We start from the raw sequence: 20094 nt of genomic DNA, 5'->3' as shown, positions 1-20094 counted from the left end.
TGGGGGAAAACTGAATAGTGAAACATCCATATAGTTTTCAAATGAACAGAAATTTTAAATCATATGGCAGGTCTCTTTTTGAAAATGAGACAATCTGGATAAACAAAGGTTGAATAAACATTTTCTGTTTTATTCCTTTAAATTGTATCTTATTGTTGATGAAAATCAAAAAATATGGAATCAAATTATATTATAATCAAGGTTATTTGACCCATTTTCCATATTTCACAATTAACATGTTTGAAATGCTTAAAACTCTATATTGTATTTGTTGTGAATGCAGACATTTTTAAATTTGAATGGTTTTCCAATATTTTTAGATGCATCTCAATAGTGTCTACAACTGAACTTAATAACAATTTTAATAACAAACCCAAATTAAAGAATCCTGCATAGTTTTTAACTTCATGTAAGTGCTCTTTTTTTCAGTTCTTAAGCTTGTACTCAGTGACACAAGATGCAGACATACAAATGGCTTTTCTAATCTATAGCAGAATAAAAAAAGACATCAGGGATACACAATTTAAGTAATTAAAATTGCGAATGACCAAAAAAACTATTAACTGAAGTCCTTGAAATGTAAACCTCATATCGTTTTCATCTCATCAAGTGCTATTGGATGAGGAATAAATGGACACGGGGCAACATGGATCTGAGGTGGACTGAGAATTACAGCTGCATCATATTGAGATATGGATTGTATAAATAGACTGAAGAAAAAAGAAACGTTCTGCATAGTAAAACTTTACGAGAACATACGAGGGGTTATGTGTCCGTGCAGCCAGCTGTGACGGACTATAAAACACAGATGACATCACATCCTTTAAAATGCGTCTGCTACGGCAGCAACATGGAGAGGTGGCGAGTGATATCACATCTGTCACTGTTAAAGAGCTGAGCTGTCATAAAATGAGTCTGTCCCATCGAGTAACCCGGGAGAGTGCAGAAATTATAAATCACAAAAAACAGCAGACTGCCTGCGACTAATAAAGAAATATGACATATGCTATATAAACAGCTCAATAAATCAGATTTTCCAAGAAGAAGAAAGGCCAACTCTCACACTCACAATATGTTTCAATAATGCTGGTTTACGACGAGTTTACAGGTTTTAGTGCTCGGTCCCACCTTTGATTTAACAACACAACCTTGTGCACCTTTATGTGAAAATGACATAATCGGACTTGATAGTTTTGGCTGTGAAGTCAAACTGGCTTCACAACATTTTACTTTCGTATTGCCTATTTGGGTGTTGGCTCAACTTCGACCGAGCGTAAATAAAAAAATCTTTGCTCACACTGAGGCATTTAGAACAGTTTTAACAACAACTTGAGCCTGGTTCCAACGTTTAGAGGAAAAGCTTATAAAGAGCAGAGCAAGTCTTCAGTAAAGCTGAAGCCAGGTAATCATAGTTGCTGAGTGATGCTGTCTGTGTAATAAAAACACTCTCGCAAGTGAAGAGTAACAGAGGGATGAAAGGTGATCGCACTCCGCCAGGTTCTCAAACTTTCACTCATCGCCATCACTTCCCACAAACCCACACGGCACACACACTCACTGTAATATAGCTGCTTTGTTCTTGTGAATAGCTTCTCATAATCGACTCCCAAACAGCTCTTTTCCAAAAATAACAACAACAAAAAACCCTTTGATTTATATTAATTGGTTGCAGGGTGAGATGAGGGAGTGCATTTTGATTTACTGTCAGGTTTTGGTTTGGAGACAGCTTTGCCTATAGAATACATACAGCGCAGGTGCAAAGAGCTGCAAGTTTCTTGATCTGAACAAGCAGAGGTTGAAGAAGGTAATATACTTTATGAGGGTGTTTGAGTGTCATTTGTTTAGAATAAAAAAAAGAACCATGTGGGAAGTTATGGAGACTATCCTAAACCACATTATCAGTTTTAATTGCACATAAACCATCCCTTCCATCTTATTTCTGGTTATTCATAAGAAGCCATGAATGTTCATTTAAATATTACAGGTTTTTAGTTTTTACTACATATCTAAATTATCTATAAGAACCATACATGATGAAAAATAATAACATTTACAAGAAAAAGGACACTTTCAGGATAATTGCTGGATATGGAAGAGTTGAGGTGTATCGTTTCATTTGTTAATAAAAATATAATGGCTTCTGTCGTCCAGTAAATTCCACGAGTCTAGAGGAAAGTATGTTTGACTAAATTGTTAAGGGACTTTTTAAAACAGCTGCATGACCACAGAAAAATAAACATTTGAAAAGGCCCGCACTTTCAGTCCATGAGAACCGGGATGAACCACTCTTCAAATATGAAATGAAAACAACAGACTGTCACATACCAAAGGAAAAAAGATAACAATGCTTGCCTGGAAAACAAAAAACTAAATTCTTTTTATATGGATATTTGTGCTCTTTTTGTGTCTTTATTGGATAGGTGGGGTGGAGACACGGACAGGAAATGTGAGGGGGAAGCAGGGGAATGAATTGCAGAAATGGTACAGCCAGGGGCTGAACTGAGGACAGAAAAACACGCAGCAGGAACAAAAATATACAGAATGTACAGCAACTGTATTATTATGTTGCTTGAAACACAAAGAATCTTATGGGCTCTTTTTTCTGTTTTTGTATATCTATGTTGACAGATCCTCCACCTCTGATACCCCATGACAAGTAAACTAATTTAAAGGATAAAGTACAGCTCTACAAAGATATTCATGATCTTACCTTGGTGCCCTCACAGGCCTGGCCCTTCTTGTATTCCTTATTGGACATCCTCTTGTCTAGCTTACTCCAGAGTGCTTTGGCCTTCCAGGAGGTGAGCCTCTCCTTCAGGCTGCTGTAGAAGGTGATGTGGTCGGCAGGATCCAGGTCCAGACATCTGCACAGGACATTGAACGCTTGCAGGGTTCCTTTACAAGTTGAAGCCTGCATGAAGTTCTCAAACAGCTTCCCCGCATTGTCTCTCTCCTCCTCTGCCTCTCCCATCTTCCGCGCTGCTGTAGATGGTCTGGCGTACTAACTTCGGCGCTCTCCGCCAGATGTGGCTACACCCTCAGCTTGGCCCGCACCGTCATGCCCAGTCTGTGGAGGAAAGACACATCATAGTGTGATGTCACTGAATGGCAAACAGCCTCCACCTGATGGCTCTCACGTTGGCATTTTCTACTTTTAACCTGTCAAAACTTGACAGGATTTCTCCTATTGTTTGAAGATTATAATCATCTCCCCCGGCTTACCACAACAAACTGCTCGACATTAGAAGGACAAAGAATGAAAATATCTCAATCGTTGGAGGATTCTGAAATACGGTAAGCTTACTCCCACATCAAGAAGATAACATTTCAAATACTGACGCAGCTGTAAGACATACTACAGAGAGAGTCATGCACCAACGTTGACTGAGCCCATCTGTCAGCGTCGGGCAGCTGCTGAGCATATTTACTACTTGTGCTTTATAGAAGCAAAACCATGGGAGCCTATAAATGGAGGCGATTGTGGTTCCACATTGTTAAAGTTGTTGGTTCAACAAAGAACTGAGTGTCTCAGCAGTTTTAGGTTCGCAGTGGTAACTTTGCAAAGAGCTAAAATGTTTAAAAAAAAAGAAATTATGAATCATCCACAATGAACAAGCAATAAAAATTATGCTGTAGTGTTATAGGTTATACTGAGAATCTGCCCCAAACTGTTAAGGTGGAGTCATGAGCAGTGTAGCTAATGAATTCTCAACCCTCTTGTATCCCAATCTTGTCACCACTGAAAGCATTTACTATGCATACTTTTCATAACCACAACTCACAGAATGTTTGCGATGTGCAAAATTCCAAAAGTTAGAAAAACAGAGCTTAGCACAAACACATTAGACCCCGCAGAGGCCATTCACATTCACATACACAGTATTATCTAATGAATGACAGATATTGGAAGTTGAATTTAACTTGGGAATGTCAAACACTCACGCACTGCACATATTTAACAATTGTACAGCTATAAATTGAAAATACATCCAGGCAGCCTCAATATAATTCTAGTCAGAGAAGCCTGCTGAACAGCAATACAAAGACAAGCTAAATGTAATGCATCCAGGAAAACGAGGATATACACTTAATTAGTTCCCTAAAGGTTGGAATGCTGTGTGAAAAGCATTTTTAAACTGGCAATTCCCCATTAAAAATGTACTTTACTCACATGAAACAGACTGTCAGACTTTTTATTATTTCATTAACAATAGGTCCAATTTATTTTGAAATCATTTGGAAGTGTTGGTGCACACACACAGTTGTTGTTAATGCTCAGCCTAAAGATTACATACTGGTATGGAGGGTTGGCCTTGCTCTTTCTGCAGAGGTTTGAATGTTCTGATGATGTGCATGTTGAGATAATGCAGTGTATATAATTGGACCTTTTTCCTGGAATTGCTCACCAATGCCTTCTCCCTCAGACAGCCGGAATCAGTCCCAGTGCCCTGTGACCCTGAACAGGGGAAAAAAAAAAAAAGAGTAGGAGATGTATGGATGCTCACTAAAGTTTAGACAAACTTCTTTTTCAGATTTTTAAACTTCCCCAGATTGAGTGCAGCTGAGGTGAGGTTTATCTGTGTGAAGTTCACATGTTCTCCTGGTTTGTGAGTCCACTCTGGGCAGGAAATGCATTTGAGGATATCTGGCCACTTCAAATACAATGAACATCATCTGTCTCTGTTTCTGTGATAAACTGGCACTCTGCCTTCACGCAGAGTCAACTTGGATCAACTGCAACCATGGCTGGATGGATGGACTTATTAAATTCACAAAGAACAATTATAATTACATTTATTCAATATAACTAACTGGTTGAAAAATGCTCTAAAAGTTCCTTTCTATTTGTGACATATTTCTCACCTCTTTACCAAGTTTATTGAGATTGATTTTTTTTCAGTGAAATTACGATTCAGAATTATCTAATATTTAGTGTTGTACAGCTCATCATTTTTCAGGCATTTAGTCCATCAAATCTGGGTAAGAGGGTATGTTTTCTATTACCACAATCCAATGGAGCACTGCTTCTGTCAGGCACCTTTCATTCCTGGTGTGCAGTGCTCACCATCGAAGAGTGGACGGGCAAAGTATGTGGTATTTTGCATTCCAGCTAAAAACCGCCAGACAATGGCCTCAGCAATGAAGTAAAGCCAACTGTGGCTAGTGCAGACTGTAGAGTGATTAGGTATGCATGCTTTACAGTGCACCTTGTTCTGAAGTATGTGTGCTCACCATACAGAGGGGCCAGTGCCTGAGTGAGAGTGCTACTAAAAACACCCACTCCAGTCAAAATAAAACTGAACTGACAGAATAAAATACCCCATAGTTCTGTGTGTGTCTTCCAACCAACCATCAAGCTTTTTTTTTTTTAGAATTCATGCCAGAAAATCTGAGCCACAAGTCAACATCAAAGCAAAATTCTTGATTTTTTTTTTCTGCATTAAGTACATGTGCGTGTGCACTTGGGTGGAGAACACCGCTTCCATGAGTTCTGGGAGAAGTTTGCCGTTGACATTCTGTCCCATGGAGTGGGATGGGCATGGATAGAGAGGAGAGGTCAAACGTGCTTTGGATCGCTCCAGTCACACCCAGAGCCCCAGGACGCTTCGTGACTCTCCTCTGCCCATAACTACCTTTAGCTTGGGGCAATATTACATCAGTCTCAGCAAAATTCACTCACTAGATTAAATAACCATCCGGTCTTTTTGACTATTTGCCATCAATGTCTCTACACAGACTAAAATGAGCATACTCATTTGCACAAGATCCTGTTTGTACTCGTGTTTGCATCCTGTTTTGTTGCTGTTTTACATTCCAGCGGCAGAAAGAGGAACTCAGCCAATGCAAATACACATACAGACAGGTGATTCTATTTTGTTTTTTTAAAGCCTAACAAAAATGTCTGCCCTGTTAGAAGATCCTCTGAACCCCTGAGGCCTTTCACACCAAACATTCAGCCTCACTCAGTGAGCTGACATTCCTTTGCCACGTGGCCAGCAAAGCTGTGTCCTCCTCTATCAGCATTACTTCAAAACCATCACTGCCAGCCCTTGCACTGCCTCCTGCGCCAATCGGCTCGTCAAGGGTCACGACCACCTCCACAGACATTTAGCAATTCACTGATTGTCAGCGAGTGACGAGTGTTGACAAGCAAGGTATATAATGTAGGTGCTTTAACCTTTTATGCATGGCAGGAGGCTGTGATTGGAAAATTCCTGTGGAGCCTGCCTATTATCTTTACTTTTTTTAGATTTGCTTTCAGTAAAAAAAAAAAAACACACACACACACACACACACATAGGCTTTAAGTGATGCAGTCTGTGTCTTAGGACAAAAAAAAGCTTGGTTTTATCAAAAAGAGTTTATATGTGTATAGTTTCCCTCTGACTTTTTGGCAATAATTCAATAATGCCTCAAACCTTTGGTGGAAAGTTCAAATACAGGCATGTTTACTGCGCCTATATTTTCACATCTTAGACCAAGTAAAGTTGTAAAACAGGCACAATTATTGGGAACATCTGCTCCAGCAGTCTGTGAGGACTAATGAAAAGGTACCACTCACCGTCTCCATTGCCAAGTTGGTGATCAAGCACTCAAACTACATTGTCTCCGTCAGAGTCTCATGACTTCACCATCTCGGTCTGACAGAATGGAAAAGTCACTTGCGGGCAGACGGAGTGAACCCACAGAGCGGCTGTAAAAGTACAACTAACGACAGATGAAGCGGAAAGAATATCCGTTTGCACACATGCATCATACATCACAGAAGAACCTTATAGTGCTTAACAGGATCGGAGAGTTTAACGGTGGACACGTTCAAGTTTCCTGCCTGTTTTGATAATTATCAGACTGAGTGAAAACTCCTGCGCCTGATGGAGAAAATCATGAGCAGTGATTAATATGTTAGAGAAAGAATAAATTATCTGTGAGGAAATGCCTCTGCTTTGATAGTTTTATTCAACCAGTTAAGCTGTATCAAGTGTGGCATCTTTCGTTGGTTCATTCAACTGCACTTTACCACATTATGTGAAGAAAAATGTATTTGTAGTTTGTAAAGAGCAGATCAGGAGGGTGGATATGCTTAGTGCTTGGATATAAATATGAGCACTCATGTATGTTTGGGAGACATAGAGGGCTATCAGTTTTCAGTGAGATAAACGAGGAATGTCAGGAATGTGAAAAATGTACCTGTAACACCGAAGTGCTAAATCTACACCATTTTATTAATCTATAGCACATTACATTACTGTAAGAGCGTACAGATATTCACTATGGAACCGAAACTTCACATGGCTGAGGTATACATAGAGTTTGATAGCACTTCTAAAGCAATATGCCTACATGTTCTGACATGACAGTGATGATAAAGTGGAAATGTTTAAACATGATAAATATACAAGTGTGTAAACATCATACATGTCATAAATTACGCTGTTGGTTCATTGATGGCAGCGATGGCCTACTGTAATTATACTCACTGGTAAAACTAAAATCAAAAGAATAAAGTATCAGTTCTTCAAACAAGTCATTGTTGGCTCTAGTCTTTTCCATCGAAATGTTAACAATACCGAATGTTACACTGACATTGTCAACTCTAAAGTATACACTCGATAAATATTGAAAAGATAAGACCACTCAAAAGTAATCATTTGTGGGTGGAAAACAACCAAAAACATATAGTGAAGTCTGGCCCAGATTGATCTGTAAAGACAGTGTGTCACACCCCTGGCACAGTGTCATTTATAGCTCTCAGCTGTCAGAATACAATAGGAAGCTGACAACACAAGAATAACATTAGGAGTGCTGGGAAATACACATACTGCCGTGAAGTCAGCCGGCAACAGTAATTACAGACTGGATCGAAGAAAACCAGGAAGGAACCCTCTGTGGGCCTGATAAGCCGGCAGCGTGCCTCAGAAAACAGTGCGCTCATGTGGACTTCAGCCGGTGGGCTCTGCCCTTCCCCAGGCCCCACGGCTCCACGGTCCTATCACAACTGTCTGAAATCTGGCTGCTACGTGTTCAGGCAGCCGTGCCAAAACAAAAGACAGTCTGTCATGAGGAGATAGAGACCCTAACAGAACAGTGGAAATGTCAGGCAGCATCAGAGGAGAAAACGTTTTTTTTTTTTTAATCGAAAGAGAGCAGCTGAAGACTCACCTGTAGCAGGAGGTGTGTTATACTGTGGATACACTGAGTTACACCGACCAAGCCCAAGCATACATTTGCAGATCCTTTCATCATAAAAAAAAAACACTGGACTCAAAAAATTACAGGTTTACAAACTCACCCGGCATTAAAAAAAAGTAGTGAAAACAAACCACAAGACAAATGTTGAGTGGCACCGAGGGTCAAAGATCAGTGGATGTCATTCATTCATCCAGTGGGGCACCATAAAGGTTGAAACGGCAGTAACACTACCTCGAAGAAATAGCCGAATCTGTAAGCCAACAATTGGTGAAGCCAAGCTAAGAATAGAAGTGTATCATGTTGCTGAAGAAAACAGCACATGACCTGAGGAAATATCAACAGGGCTGGAACACGTCAACAGGAGACCCTGTAAACACGTCCACATCAACAAAAAGAACACAGAGATGTACAAAGTCTGCCTCAGTAACACACGTGTTTGCCGAGTCTGGCAACAGCACAGCCTTCCAGCTTCAGGTAATGCTACAAAGTGCACAAGCTCCCCGAGACGCCTCATATTCAGACTCTTCCTGTGGAGTTTGTCTGGTTTCCTGTCCAGATCAAAGCTCGGAGGAGCGCTGCCTCAGTAAAATCCCACCTCTGTGAATTTAAAGTATGACCAAGAAACCCTTTACGACAACTGTCATAGCCAGAGGGAACCCGATAGAGACATCCTGGGGTGAGTTTACTGCAGAGAGGTGTCCTTTGAACTTCCTTTGGGCGGGCTCTCCCGTCAATGTGTCACTGATTTAGATGTGATATGTGCCGATGATGCTTTGATCTGAACCTGTGCCGTCATCGAGGAACAGTTAAAAAAAGACTACCAAAAAAAAAAAAAAGAGTCAGAAATGTATTTTTTTTCTGTATCCGATTCAGGTGACAAAAAAGCAACTAAATATAAACCTCCTCATCTATAGTACTGACCACTCACTAATGGCTACATTGTGCCAACCACTTTATGTTCAAACAACTTTCAGGTTGATGATAAAGTAGCTCGCCACAGGGAACAACAAACTCCCACCTACAGCTGAGAGTTCCTCGTCTGCTCGAGCCTCCACACATGTGTCAAGTTTTTCAGCTGTGGAACAAGGAAGGAAACATGTTGCATAGAGGAAGGAGAAAGTTTACACCGCCCCTCTCTGCCCATAACGATTTCTACTGTTAAACAGGCCGCATAGATCGCATTGTTTTCATTCACAACTCGACGGTCCCACATTTGCCAGTGCATTCTTTTAACCAATTCATCCACTTAGCCCAACTATTGACACACAAATCGCATGCCAGAAGCTGTAAACGATGACTAACTAATGGATAATATTTTCCACTTTGAGAATTTACAGACAAAAGCAGTTATTATTACAGCAATTAATTACTGCAGGTGAGTCAATAGGTGCATAACACTTAACTTTGTGTCAATCTAAGCTGACGCGGATACGTACCGACACCGATACCTGCTGCCAATCGCAGCTCAGCTTTACAGACCAGAGACAACCGAAGTTGGTCAGTTTTCTTTCATGAAACCATCAAAAGCAAGATCTGTAAACATTTCTACTTTGTTTTTCATGAGGATTCTCATGGTGCGAGCCTTAATTTGGCTTCATGATTGGAGGGCTCTGTGCTGCTTTCTGGATTTCCCTGCACTGCTGTTACGCTAAACTCCAGTAAAGCTGGTAATTACTAACTAAAAATGAAAGGCTGACACAGGATTTTGCAACTGTAAGCTGCTGAAGCAGCGCTGCCATCCATTCTGCTTTGTTAGGCTTTTCCACGTTTTTTTTGGGGGGGGGGAAAGGGAGGTCAGTCATTTTGGCAACAACTGTTTAAGAAAATGTGGGTGTTTGTATGTATATGTCAGCTGTATTAGCTGGTGTTGTGACATGGTTTCTGTAATTACAAGGGAATCCGACATGCAGGTTACATTTGTCTACTTTGCCTTGTTATCTCTTGATGTTTGTATATTTTTAAAGCTCTCCAGAGACATCCGAGTTGAAAAGTTAAGGAAATGAAACGGTGTTAAACCTGTAATCATCGAGAGAGCAAAACCATTTAAACTAGCAAAAAGCTCAAATGTATGTTTACGGAAGTATCGTCAAGAGACCACTTACATTGTTGAGCGGAACATAGCCGCTTTTGGCATTTCCCCCCCCTATACTTTATATCACAGCACACAAAATGACTCAAAGGGGAAATTCCAGCAGGAGTAGAATTATGTGGTTACAGTTGAACGTGGACCTAAAGACAGTCCGTCTTGTTCAGTACAAGTTACATACGGTCCGTCAGTATCTGCACCAGACGGCAAATACGTTTAGGAGTTGGTGCCAGTTGTCGTTCATGTGTGATCCTTAGTATTTGATGGAAAAGGGGGGGGGGGGGGGTAGCTTTATCTCCTACAGCCATGAAAATACACAGGAAATGATTACGCATACAGCAGCGGGAAGGAGAACTCCCACTGTTTGTATGACTCCTCTGACCCAACACAAAATATGTGCAGAACACATCATGCATCATGTTGCAAGACACATGAATCACACCAGACAGGCTGCAGGAGAATATGTCCAAACACAAAAGCAGTTGTTTCTCTCCTCCTACTGCCTGTTTGATCAGTAGCTGCACATTAACCTAAAGTCACACTGGAAAACATTAATAAGCGGTAGTTTTCGCTCACTCACTGAGCTGCAGCCCCGTGACCCTACAGTACTGTGTGTCAACACCACACCTCTCTGTGCTTCTTAAATCACTCCAACCCAAAAGGCTTGCAGGTTTATTTACAGTCTAGATGCTGCAGAGCAAGAGGAATCAGTTGGAAAGAGGCTGAAAAGAATTAGAAACGACCATTTCCTGCACTAATGGGTGGATTTAGAGCAACAACAACAAAAAGTCCGTTGATGGATTATTGGCTTTACTTCCGTTTACTCATCTTTGAACTTCTATGCGTAGGAAACCTGCCATTCAGGTTCTGATGACTTGGGGGGCAACTTTAGGAGGGAGGAGGGAAAAAAAACCAGCAACACAGAAGAGATTTGTGCATCAGCGCAACAAAAAAACAAAAAAAACCGCAGGAGATAACCTTTGTGTTATCTGCTGGAGAGCCGAGCCCAGATGTCTGACTCCTCTCCTGATAACGCCTGAATGTTGGCACGTGTCACCGGAGACAATCACACCTCCCTCAGAAAGGACCCATGACCACTGTCAGCCCACGATCGCACATTGAACACTGACTTCTCAACTTTGGAGCGTGTGTGTGCGTGTGCGTGTGTGCGTGATCTCGTTAACGCGGTTACTCAACACGCATGCTGGGATCAGAGTCAAACCTCTGTCAGGTGTGCCAGATCTGGGATTAAGCGAACTCTGAAACGAACCATGAACACGCACAAAAACAAAAACAAAACAAAAACAAAGCAGATTTATTTTTTTACCTTATTCCTCAGTTTAAGTCCTTCCCTTTTCTTCCAGAGTGTCTGGGCTGAGACGAGGAGCTGGACTCCGGCGTGGAGCGCGTCCTCCTCGGTGTGACAGTGTGGAGCTGCTCGGTGCGGAGGAGTCCAGTGTTGGAGGAGGAGGAGGGCGGTGCTCTGGAGAGGGACGCAACCGGGACCAGCTGCCCCAGTATGCTGCTGCTGCTGCTGCTTTCTCACCCACCACCTCTCCACCCTCCTCCTCTCGCCTACTAAAAATGGACACAAACAAAATACAAACTTCTGGAGTTTTTGTTTCACTGCGTTAATGATGTGCGGATCGATACTGTAATAGCGATACTTAACAACTAAATGCCAGTAATTTATGTTTTTGGATCAATATTGAAGTCAGAATACACGTTTGTTGCTGTTTTTCAAATTAACTTTTTTTTTTCCTTCTCCCATCAAAGCTAAAAGTTATTTAGGTCGTACTTCCTGCTGGTTGACATAACAACTTCCTCTCCCATATGTGATTAGTGATGCTGATACACACATACCACATGGTCCTCAGAGGGATGGCAGACCACTAAGTATGCTGCCTATAATAATAATCATAATCATAGTCATATTTATCATCATAATGTGGTATATATTTTATTATAATGAGGCGTGGATATTTCACACATGTAGTTATACTTCTAAGTGAATTGTGAAAGTCTTTTTCATCCTATCATTTCAATTTTTTTGTTGAGCAAGTTATTATCAATATGTTTATTAGTATTTGGTTTCTCTGGTATATTTAAAGGAGAGAAGTCGAGCCACTGTGGGGGGAAATCCTGAGTTTAGATTTTCTTTTTCTTTCAGTGATCTCATTTTAAACTCAGACTTCTGACTGTTTTACACTCAGAATTCAGAGTTTGAAGTGAGATTACTGCTCTGTTTAGAGTCAGAATTCTGAGAAACAAGTCATTGAATAATACTAAAGTTTTAACTAGATCTTTGCTGTTTGAACATTGAAGCATTACACTGGCATAAACCAGGGACGCAAAACCACCACAAAATAAATAAATTCCAATGCAAATATCAGTATAGTGATATGAGGATTAATCAAATCCATGCAATGTATGAAATAATCATTATTTTGGCATCAATTTGTACATTGTTTACTTCATATGTCTCGTCTACGTTTTGGGGTGACGAGGTAAGAATACAATTGGAAAATGTTTACATCCAATCAAATATCTGTTTGCAAAACCTGGACAAATTTCAAATGACAATCAATGTCAACATTAGGATTTTATTTCAATGTCTATAGTGTAAGGGCACTCACAGCTACTTTAGTAGAAACAATGTCCAATACAAAACATTCCATAATTGAACTCTTTTGCAATCTCATGTGACCAAATCTCTGCACACATAAATTATTTATCAATGGACACGCAGCACTAAAATGAACAGTTTTTGCATAAATTAGTTGATTTGCTCTTGTAATTAATTGTAATTAAAGTACAATGTGTCCAATGAGTGATGGTGAAATGAATGTCCATTAAGCTTTTCATCAAATCGGTTCACTCAAGGTCAAAGCTCTTTGAGATTTCAACCGCTGTCAGCCATCTGACGTCAAGGCTGTGGGAAGTAGGAAGTAGGGGCTGTGGCACCCCCTGTTGGATTGTAGGGGATCTGCATATTTATAGTTATAATCAGCATGATATGACCTACATTAAAACATGCATAGAGGAGTAAAGGTGGAAGTAGTTCAAGTATCTCAGCATCTAATTCACGAGTGATGTAAAGGGCGATTGTGACATTGGCCATTGGTTTGTGAGCTTCTTGTATCTTCAAGTTATGACTGAAAGAATGAGATCATACATACAAGCAGCACACTCACAAGCAGCGTGTGTATTTATCTGTTTTCCATGCTCAATTGTGACACAATTAGTGACTTTTATCTGAAAAAGTGCAATGTAAAGAAAAATACTAACATGCCTGCTTTCTTTCTTTCTTTCTTTCTTTCTTTCTTTCTTTGGCATTCTCAAAGGATTGAAGGAATATACAAGTTAAACATTTGATTTCTGTGGGACAACTGAACACATTGTATTGTTATCTTCCTACACAGCTGGGATTTCTCCCACTGCTAAAGTTGGGAAAAACAAAGCTGTAAATTAATGTTCAGGGACATCCCAAGTTGGTTGACGATGTCTCCTCAGTGCTCCATTCTGCACAATTCATGGTTAAGGTAAGATTGGAACAGATAAGAGGTCAGAGGTCACTTTGGTCCCACAGAAACGTCAAGCTCTGAGTAAAACCAGTTTTAAGCAGTTTTGGAGACAAAGGAATAGCAACTTCACCATAGCAACGCATACATCACGAGGAACTGACCAATGTGAGGTTGAGGTGTCGTATGCAAATGTATAAATATGAACCCCGCGTTGCAACGGGGCCCTTCTTCACTGTAAACCTGGCCTATATACTTGGGTCTGCAGGGAAGAACGGTCCGAGCTCGTATAGATGTAAACTCTGATATATGGAATTTTGTAGCATTGTATAATCTGATATGCATTTTTGTAAACTCTTGTTTGTGTGATTATTAAATGCATTATTGAAGAAATTAACGCTCTCTTTCTGCCTCTCCCGGATCAAACGAACATGCAGGAATTCAGGGGAACACAGGTACGAATTCCAACAGGATGAATATGAAAAAAGAATCCTTTCAGGTTGTCTCTCGTCTCTTTTACAGAAAGACTAAAAAAAAAATTAAAAAAAATCCTTTTTCGATTTCATACCATCACATTTAAGGAGATATTGACTACGCTACATTTATTCACGACTGTTGATCTCATGAGAGTTTGGGGAGTCTACATGATGTGATGACTCAGCAGTGACAGAAATATCAGCTGGAGTGACGCTGTTGGTGTGTGTGTGTGTGTGTGTGTGTGTGTGTGTGTGTGTGTGTGTGTGTGTGTGTGTGTGTGTGTGTGTGTGTGTGTGTGTGTGTGTGTGTGTGTGTGTGTGTGTGTGTGTGTGTGTGTGTGTGTTTGAGCATCATCACCACACCCTCAGAGTGCAGCAGCAGCAGCAGCAGCAGAGGGTCCTGCAGCAGGAGCAGCATGATGCAGACCGGCCTGCTCCTTTTCGCTCTCGCAGCAGTCTGTCATGCCATCCTCCCTGAGATTGTGGACTCAGGCATCAGCCACATCCTGGAGGATAACTTCGCCTGGGTGCAGCCGGTGCAGCCGGAGCAGGACAGCGTGCTAGTGGAGGTGGAGCAGCTGCCGGAGGACACACAGCTAAAGCCCGAGGATGCGTCTCATCAAGTAGGCTGCCAGTTCTACCTCTCAGTCAGCATGTTTTCATGACTAAGCATTATTCCACTGCCTGGGGTAATACTTATTATGAGATTTTTTTGAATAAACTCCACACAGGAACTTACAGTGATGCAGACGCAGCAATGAGAGGAGACAGGATACAAGAATGATTTCTTTCTTTATTTGTTTACCTGAGGCACTATTTGATTTTTCTAGACAAACAACCAGACAGACAACAACGTTTCTACAAGTAATGCCAATGTCACTGCATCCAAGAATGATGAATCTGTTCGCTCCCCTTCAGCAGACCAGGTGAGTTTTTAAGAAGTAAATAAAGGAGAGACCTTGTTTATTTCCTCTGTATTCCTTTAAATGAAACTCTGTCACTTCCTCTCTCAGGAGACGAACAACATTACCACGGCCATCCAGCCCGATGACCTGGAAAACCATATTGATCGTGTACGTTCCTTTTTGCTCACTCAACAAATTATCAAGGAAATGATTGTTTTCAAATGACCTTCAACTGCAAGATGACTTGACATTATGTCAATTTTCTTTTTTATTCAGAAAGTCTGAATACATCTGTGTCATTTTTTACAGAATAAAGGCTTCTCAGGGGATTGTTTTGTAACAACACAACATGCATATTCTCATTATCATAAAATATTCTGAATTCTTGAAATTTTCACATTTAATGCATAAGTTAACAAATCTATAAAGAACAACCTGAAATGTTCTGGTGAAAGAAAAGCACTCTGCTGTAGTGTTTTTCTTCATACTAAGGTTCTCTGGCAGCAAGATTTGAGCACGTTTCTATCAACTCATTCAAAAACTTTGGCTTTGACGCTCATGGTTCTTATTTATTATGCTATTATTTATGTATCTTTTTGCAATAAGACTTACTGGTTTCCACTGCCGCTTCACTAATCTTTCCTCCACAATCTGCTGTTCAAGGTTTGTGTCTCACGGAGGCATTATGTCCTCAAACAGCAGTTTCACTTAAAAGAAAATGTATGCAGTTAATTTCTTGCTTGTTACATTTTGCAAGACTTACGAGAGGAGAGATGTTAAATTCCATTTGCGCGGAGGCACGCAGAGTCGCTAAAACAGCATTGGAAACATGTATCTCAGTGTCCATGTGTCAGAACTTACAACAATAAAGTGCATTTCTATTTTAATCAGACAGTACTGGAGATCTTGACACCGTGTTCCCTTTACACTTGACGCCATTTTTGAAGTGAAAACTTTTTTTCATAATGACTTCCTATTAGACACATCATTTATTAACATACTTCACAATAGAATCCTTGACAAAAGTGTTTTTTGCACACACAGTCTCTATCTTCTGATGATTATGAGATCAAACTATGGGATCAGATCTGTTTGAAACATAAACCTCTTTCTTGTTTTTAGGGATGCAAAACGCATGATGGCTGTGGACAAGGAAAGTACTGCCTCCTGGAAACACAGAATTCCAGGTGTCTGCCATGCAAAGCGACCGATGTGGTAAGAAAATAAGTTCCAGTTCAAAGAGTCCATTTTCAAAGTTTTCACACATGTTGTTTTCTGACACATGTAAATGTTGAGTTGCTCTGCCTCATGATTATACTTTGAATCACATTTGCTTCCTGCAAACCTGGAAATCTATTGATAGATTCATGGGAACTTCCAGTTTCGTCCCCATGGGTCATTGTGCTCCACATACATGCGCACACACACACACACACACACACACACACACACACACACACACACACACACACACACTTCCAGGCTACTGGGGTTTCACATCAGCTGCATTGCAGTGTGTCCACAAGTGTAATTGGAGTGTGTTGTTTGTGTCCCTTCAGCTTCACATGAGAGAACATCATGTGTCAAGGTCAAATTAAAGCTCCATCCCGTCCAGCCTCTCAAGTAACATCCAGAACAAAGTTGATTTTCATAATGTGATGCATCCTATGTTGTTGCTTTTGGACTCCGTTATCACCCGAGTCCTAGCTGTGCAGCGTCTTTATCGGATGAGTGGGTCTTGGGTGGAGGAGGCTAAAAAAGCGATGCAAATGGATTGAGATACTGGCGGTCTGCCAAACAATAGCACAGTGAAGCAGTGTAATAAATACACAGAGGAGGTGATCTGCGTCTTGTCAAAATCCCTCCAGTGGAAAACTCTCCCTGGAAAAAAAAAAAAAAACAGAACACTGTTTGTCATATAACCCAGATTGACTATATATATAGAAGATATGCTTTTATGTAGTCCTCTAACGGCTATCAGAGGCCAGCTGACCTTCTCAACTCATTTATATTTAATCAAGAACTCAGCAGGCGTCACACTTCGAGAATGATTCTCAATAAGTTACTCAGCTTCTTTCTTAATGAAGTGAAAGTACATGTTGACAAGTCTGCTCCTTTTAGGACACTTGAGAATCGTGTTTTGTTTTTTTGTTCTTCCAGTCTTGTAGGAAGGACGAGGAGTGCTGTGCTGAACAGCTGTGTGTCTGGGGTCAGTGCACCCAGAATGCAACCAAAGGAGAGTCCGGCAGCACCTGTCAGATCCAGGCCGACTGCAGCCCGGAGCTTTGCTGTGCCTTACATAAAGGTACAACACTGCAGCACAGTCTGCCGGGATCCACCGTCCACTGCATGCTCTCAGGACATCTGTCCATGTGCTTCCTTCCGCATGAGAAGCCCTGCGCTTTGCTGTCTGCTCGGCCAAACCCATTGAACGGGAGCTCTGCTTTGGTGCCTCCAACCACCTGATGGCGCTGTTGTCCTGGGACACTGGCGATGAGGGCCCCAAGAAACATTGCCCCTGTGCAGGGGATCTTCACTGTCAGCACCTGGGGTGAGTACTCAACTGGCCCTAAAAAACTTCAATACTTTGATCAAGTGAAGGATTCGGTGTTATTATAGCTTGATGTGGAGGCAACGATCCAACGGTCATCACCAATACTTTGTGTTTGTTCTGAACAGGCGAGGGTCCATGTGTCTGAAAGGAGAGGACTCAAGTGAAGAGGACCTGACAGACTCCCTCTACTCAGAGATAGACTACATCATCTAGTCACAGCAGGACTTTTCTCACTGGGCTGCGACAAACGGAAATATCTTGAAACACTTGAACCCGAAGTCTCAATTTTAATGAATGAAACATGCAAGGCCTTGCATGTTGAAAAATTCATTCAACCTCCACTTTAAAAAAAAAGTGCTTGAGGTCAATTGTTGATCCTGTAGGTTCTGAATTGGATAAAACATTATAGAATGGATGTCAGTTTAGTTTCTGCAGATCATAAAGTACGATAAATGAGAAAGGACGTTTAGTCTTGGCCTCCGCTCCTCCACTTTCCTGAACATCTGTTGACAAAAGGACTGCCGGACTGACAATGGGACCCTGTTCAGTTGTGTCGACTTCCACGCGACGTTTGTGGGTCTGCGGCAAGACGATCGCAAACACCAACAACAATGTTGGACCGTCTCAAATCACAGTCTTCCTTACTGATCCAAATCTTTCCGGCAGTTTCTGCAGCATTTAAAATAAATGCATGCAGAAATTCCAATTTCATGGTGAAAGTTAATTGAAGTGTTTTCATGAGTTGCCACAGCCCAGAGAGAGAGAAGAATTTAAGTTCACATCAGCTTTCAAACAGCTACACAAACATCTCCACCAAAGCCTGACCTTTTCTACAAGCAGTCGTCACACGTCTTGTTTGCCAGCTTAAATCCAAAGCTTTTGAGCATGGGTGATGAATCGTAGTAATTATTTGCTTTGAATGAGACCTTCTCAGCTTTTACAAAATGTAGATATAATTCTCACTCACAAATCCAAGACAAATCTATATTTGCACTTATGTTTTTGGACTTTTCGCTGCATTTCTATACTCGTTTGTAACTCTAATCGTTGTGTAATCCTAAGATAGCCTTAACGACTCAAGACATCAAATAACTATGAGCTTCTCACCTCACTGTTTAAATTTGTAATCACATTGCCTGTATCACTTTACTGTCAGATTATATTACTTTAAAACGGCAGGGCTGCAGCTCCATTTCAAAGTAATCCTCTCTGCGGCCTTTCTATAGTCTGTCCTGTGAAGTATTATCGGCAATATTTTACAGGAAAAAGCAATATTTTGTGCAATACACACTATATTGCACCACCTTAATGTCAGCAGAGCAGGAGTGTTTTCTCTTGATGTCGGAACATTTGCTTCACTAAAAAAAAAAAACAGCTTTTGCAAAAGAAATTGTAAAATAATCCTTTGTCCTTGACTTCACTGAGAAAATGCTTGGCTGAAGCATCTATTTGATTAGTTTTGCAAACAACTGTTCTACTTTGATGTTTTTAGCTTGTCAAGAAGATAAAATTGATTTTTCACTGTGCAAATGCATCATTTTGCACCGTGAGAGGAGCAGCTCTTTAATTTCATAATACATTGTATAATGATCAAGGCTTTTAATCAATAGAATTTATTTGGTATATTAAAACACTGTTGCTTGTGACTGAATAAGTCCATTGCATGATGCCCCCCCCCCCCAGTATTTGTATTTACTATATTCTGCATTACTGTTTCAAGTTTGCTTGTCTCTCTCCAGCATCCCTACATTTCAGGTGACATTTTTACCGTCAAACTGATTTAAACAAACATCGCTTTGGCTGCTTTCAGTGGAGTTCACTATATCTGCAAAATGCACCATTTGTTCTGATTCTTTAATCCGAATGCTGGGAGGCCCACAAACCTTTGCAAGCAGCCAAATAATGTCCCGATAAAACCATGGTGTGTGGTGCATGTCATCAGATTAGCTGTATGCTGAAAAGTGTTTCGAATTCTAATCCATTAACAATGAAGACGTTCCTGATGTTCAGACCAAGAGAGCAGAAAGCATGGACCAGCTCACTAAATGAACATGTAATGAATAAAATGCAATAAAATAAGTTGACTTGTCAGCCAAGAAGCACAGCATTGACTTAAAGGTGCATCTAATTTTTGACATTAAAAAAAAAAAATAATTTGAAAGCTGTTTTCAAAGATATTTGCAGGTTCACCATCCGATTTTCTTCTTATCTGATCAAAAATGTTGAAGGCTGTATGAACATTTAGCCAAAAGTGAAGGTCAACGAGGGACATTGGGTTTATAAGTGACGCAAGGAAATGTGATTTTTAAAAACATCATAAAATGTGAATTTTCTCCCATCGATGTTTAGGACCTCAAGACTC

At 40.7% G+C, this 20094-nt stretch overlaps 2 protein-coding genes across 11 annotated transcripts in view; one reads left to right on the top strand and one right to left on the bottom strand.

Annotated features, from left to right (window-relative positions):
• The window catches only part of mical2a (microtubule associated monooxygenase, calponin and LIM domain containing 2a), a 56677-nt gene extending 44944 nt beyond the window's left edge, over positions 1-11733 (bottom strand). For 9 of the 10 annotated variants that reach the window (XR_013936711.1, XM_080500100.1, XM_080500099.1 and 6 more), the window contains exons 1-2: positions 11604-11733; positions 2711-3067 (exon numbers count right to left, since the gene is read on the bottom strand). Coding sequence is in view for 9 of the 10 variants with exons in the window: in XM_080500100.1 (XP_080356226.1) it covers positions 2711-2971 (261 nt within the window). In the remaining variant the exon portion in view is untranslated. Of the gene's footprint in view, positions 1-2710; positions 3068-4406; positions 4457-11603 lie in introns of all 10 variants that reach the window. The other variant, XM_080500095.1, reaches the window with a different exon arrangement.
• A 2921-nt stretch (positions 11734-14654) lies between these two features.
• Positions 14655-19817, top strand: dkk3a (dickkopf WNT signaling pathway inhibitor 3a). The gene is made up of 7 exons (XM_080494615.1): positions 14655-14896; positions 15104-15199; positions 15287-15346; positions 16301-16393; positions 17339-17483; positions 17573-17729; positions 17858-19817. The coding sequence occupies exons 1-7, from the start codon at positions 14690-14692 to the stop codon at positions 17943-17945; spliced, it is 846 nt and encodes a 281-aa protein (XP_080350741.1). The 5' UTR covers positions 14655-14689; the 3' UTR covers positions 17946-19817.
• Positions 19818-20094: the final 277 nt, after the last annotated feature.

The sequence above is a fragment of the Blennius ocellaris genome, assembly GCF_963422515.1.
Source record: "Blennius ocellaris genome assembly, chromosome: 1".
In the NCBI taxonomy this organism is placed as follows: Eukaryota; Metazoa; Chordata; class Actinopteri; order Blenniiformes; family Blenniidae; genus Blennius; species Blennius ocellaris.
Note: the sequence above shows the minus strand (reverse complement) of the source record. Positions and strands in the feature narration are given on the sequence as shown.

Bases quoted from the DNA above. Each gene is read 5' to 3' on its own strand.
- dkk3a (XM_080494615.1), top strand. From the start codon at position 14,690: ATGATGCAGACCGGCCTGCTCCTTTTCGCTCTCGCAGCAGTCTGTCAT. The intron at 15,347-16,300 runs GTACGTTCCTTT...TCTTGTTTTTAG, and splicing joins TGGAAAACCATATTGATCGT to GGATGCAAAACGCATGATGG. The intron at 17,730-17,857 runs GTGAGTACTCAA...TGTTCTGAACAG, and splicing joins CTTCACTGTCAGCACCTGGG to GCGAGGGTCCATGTGTCTGA.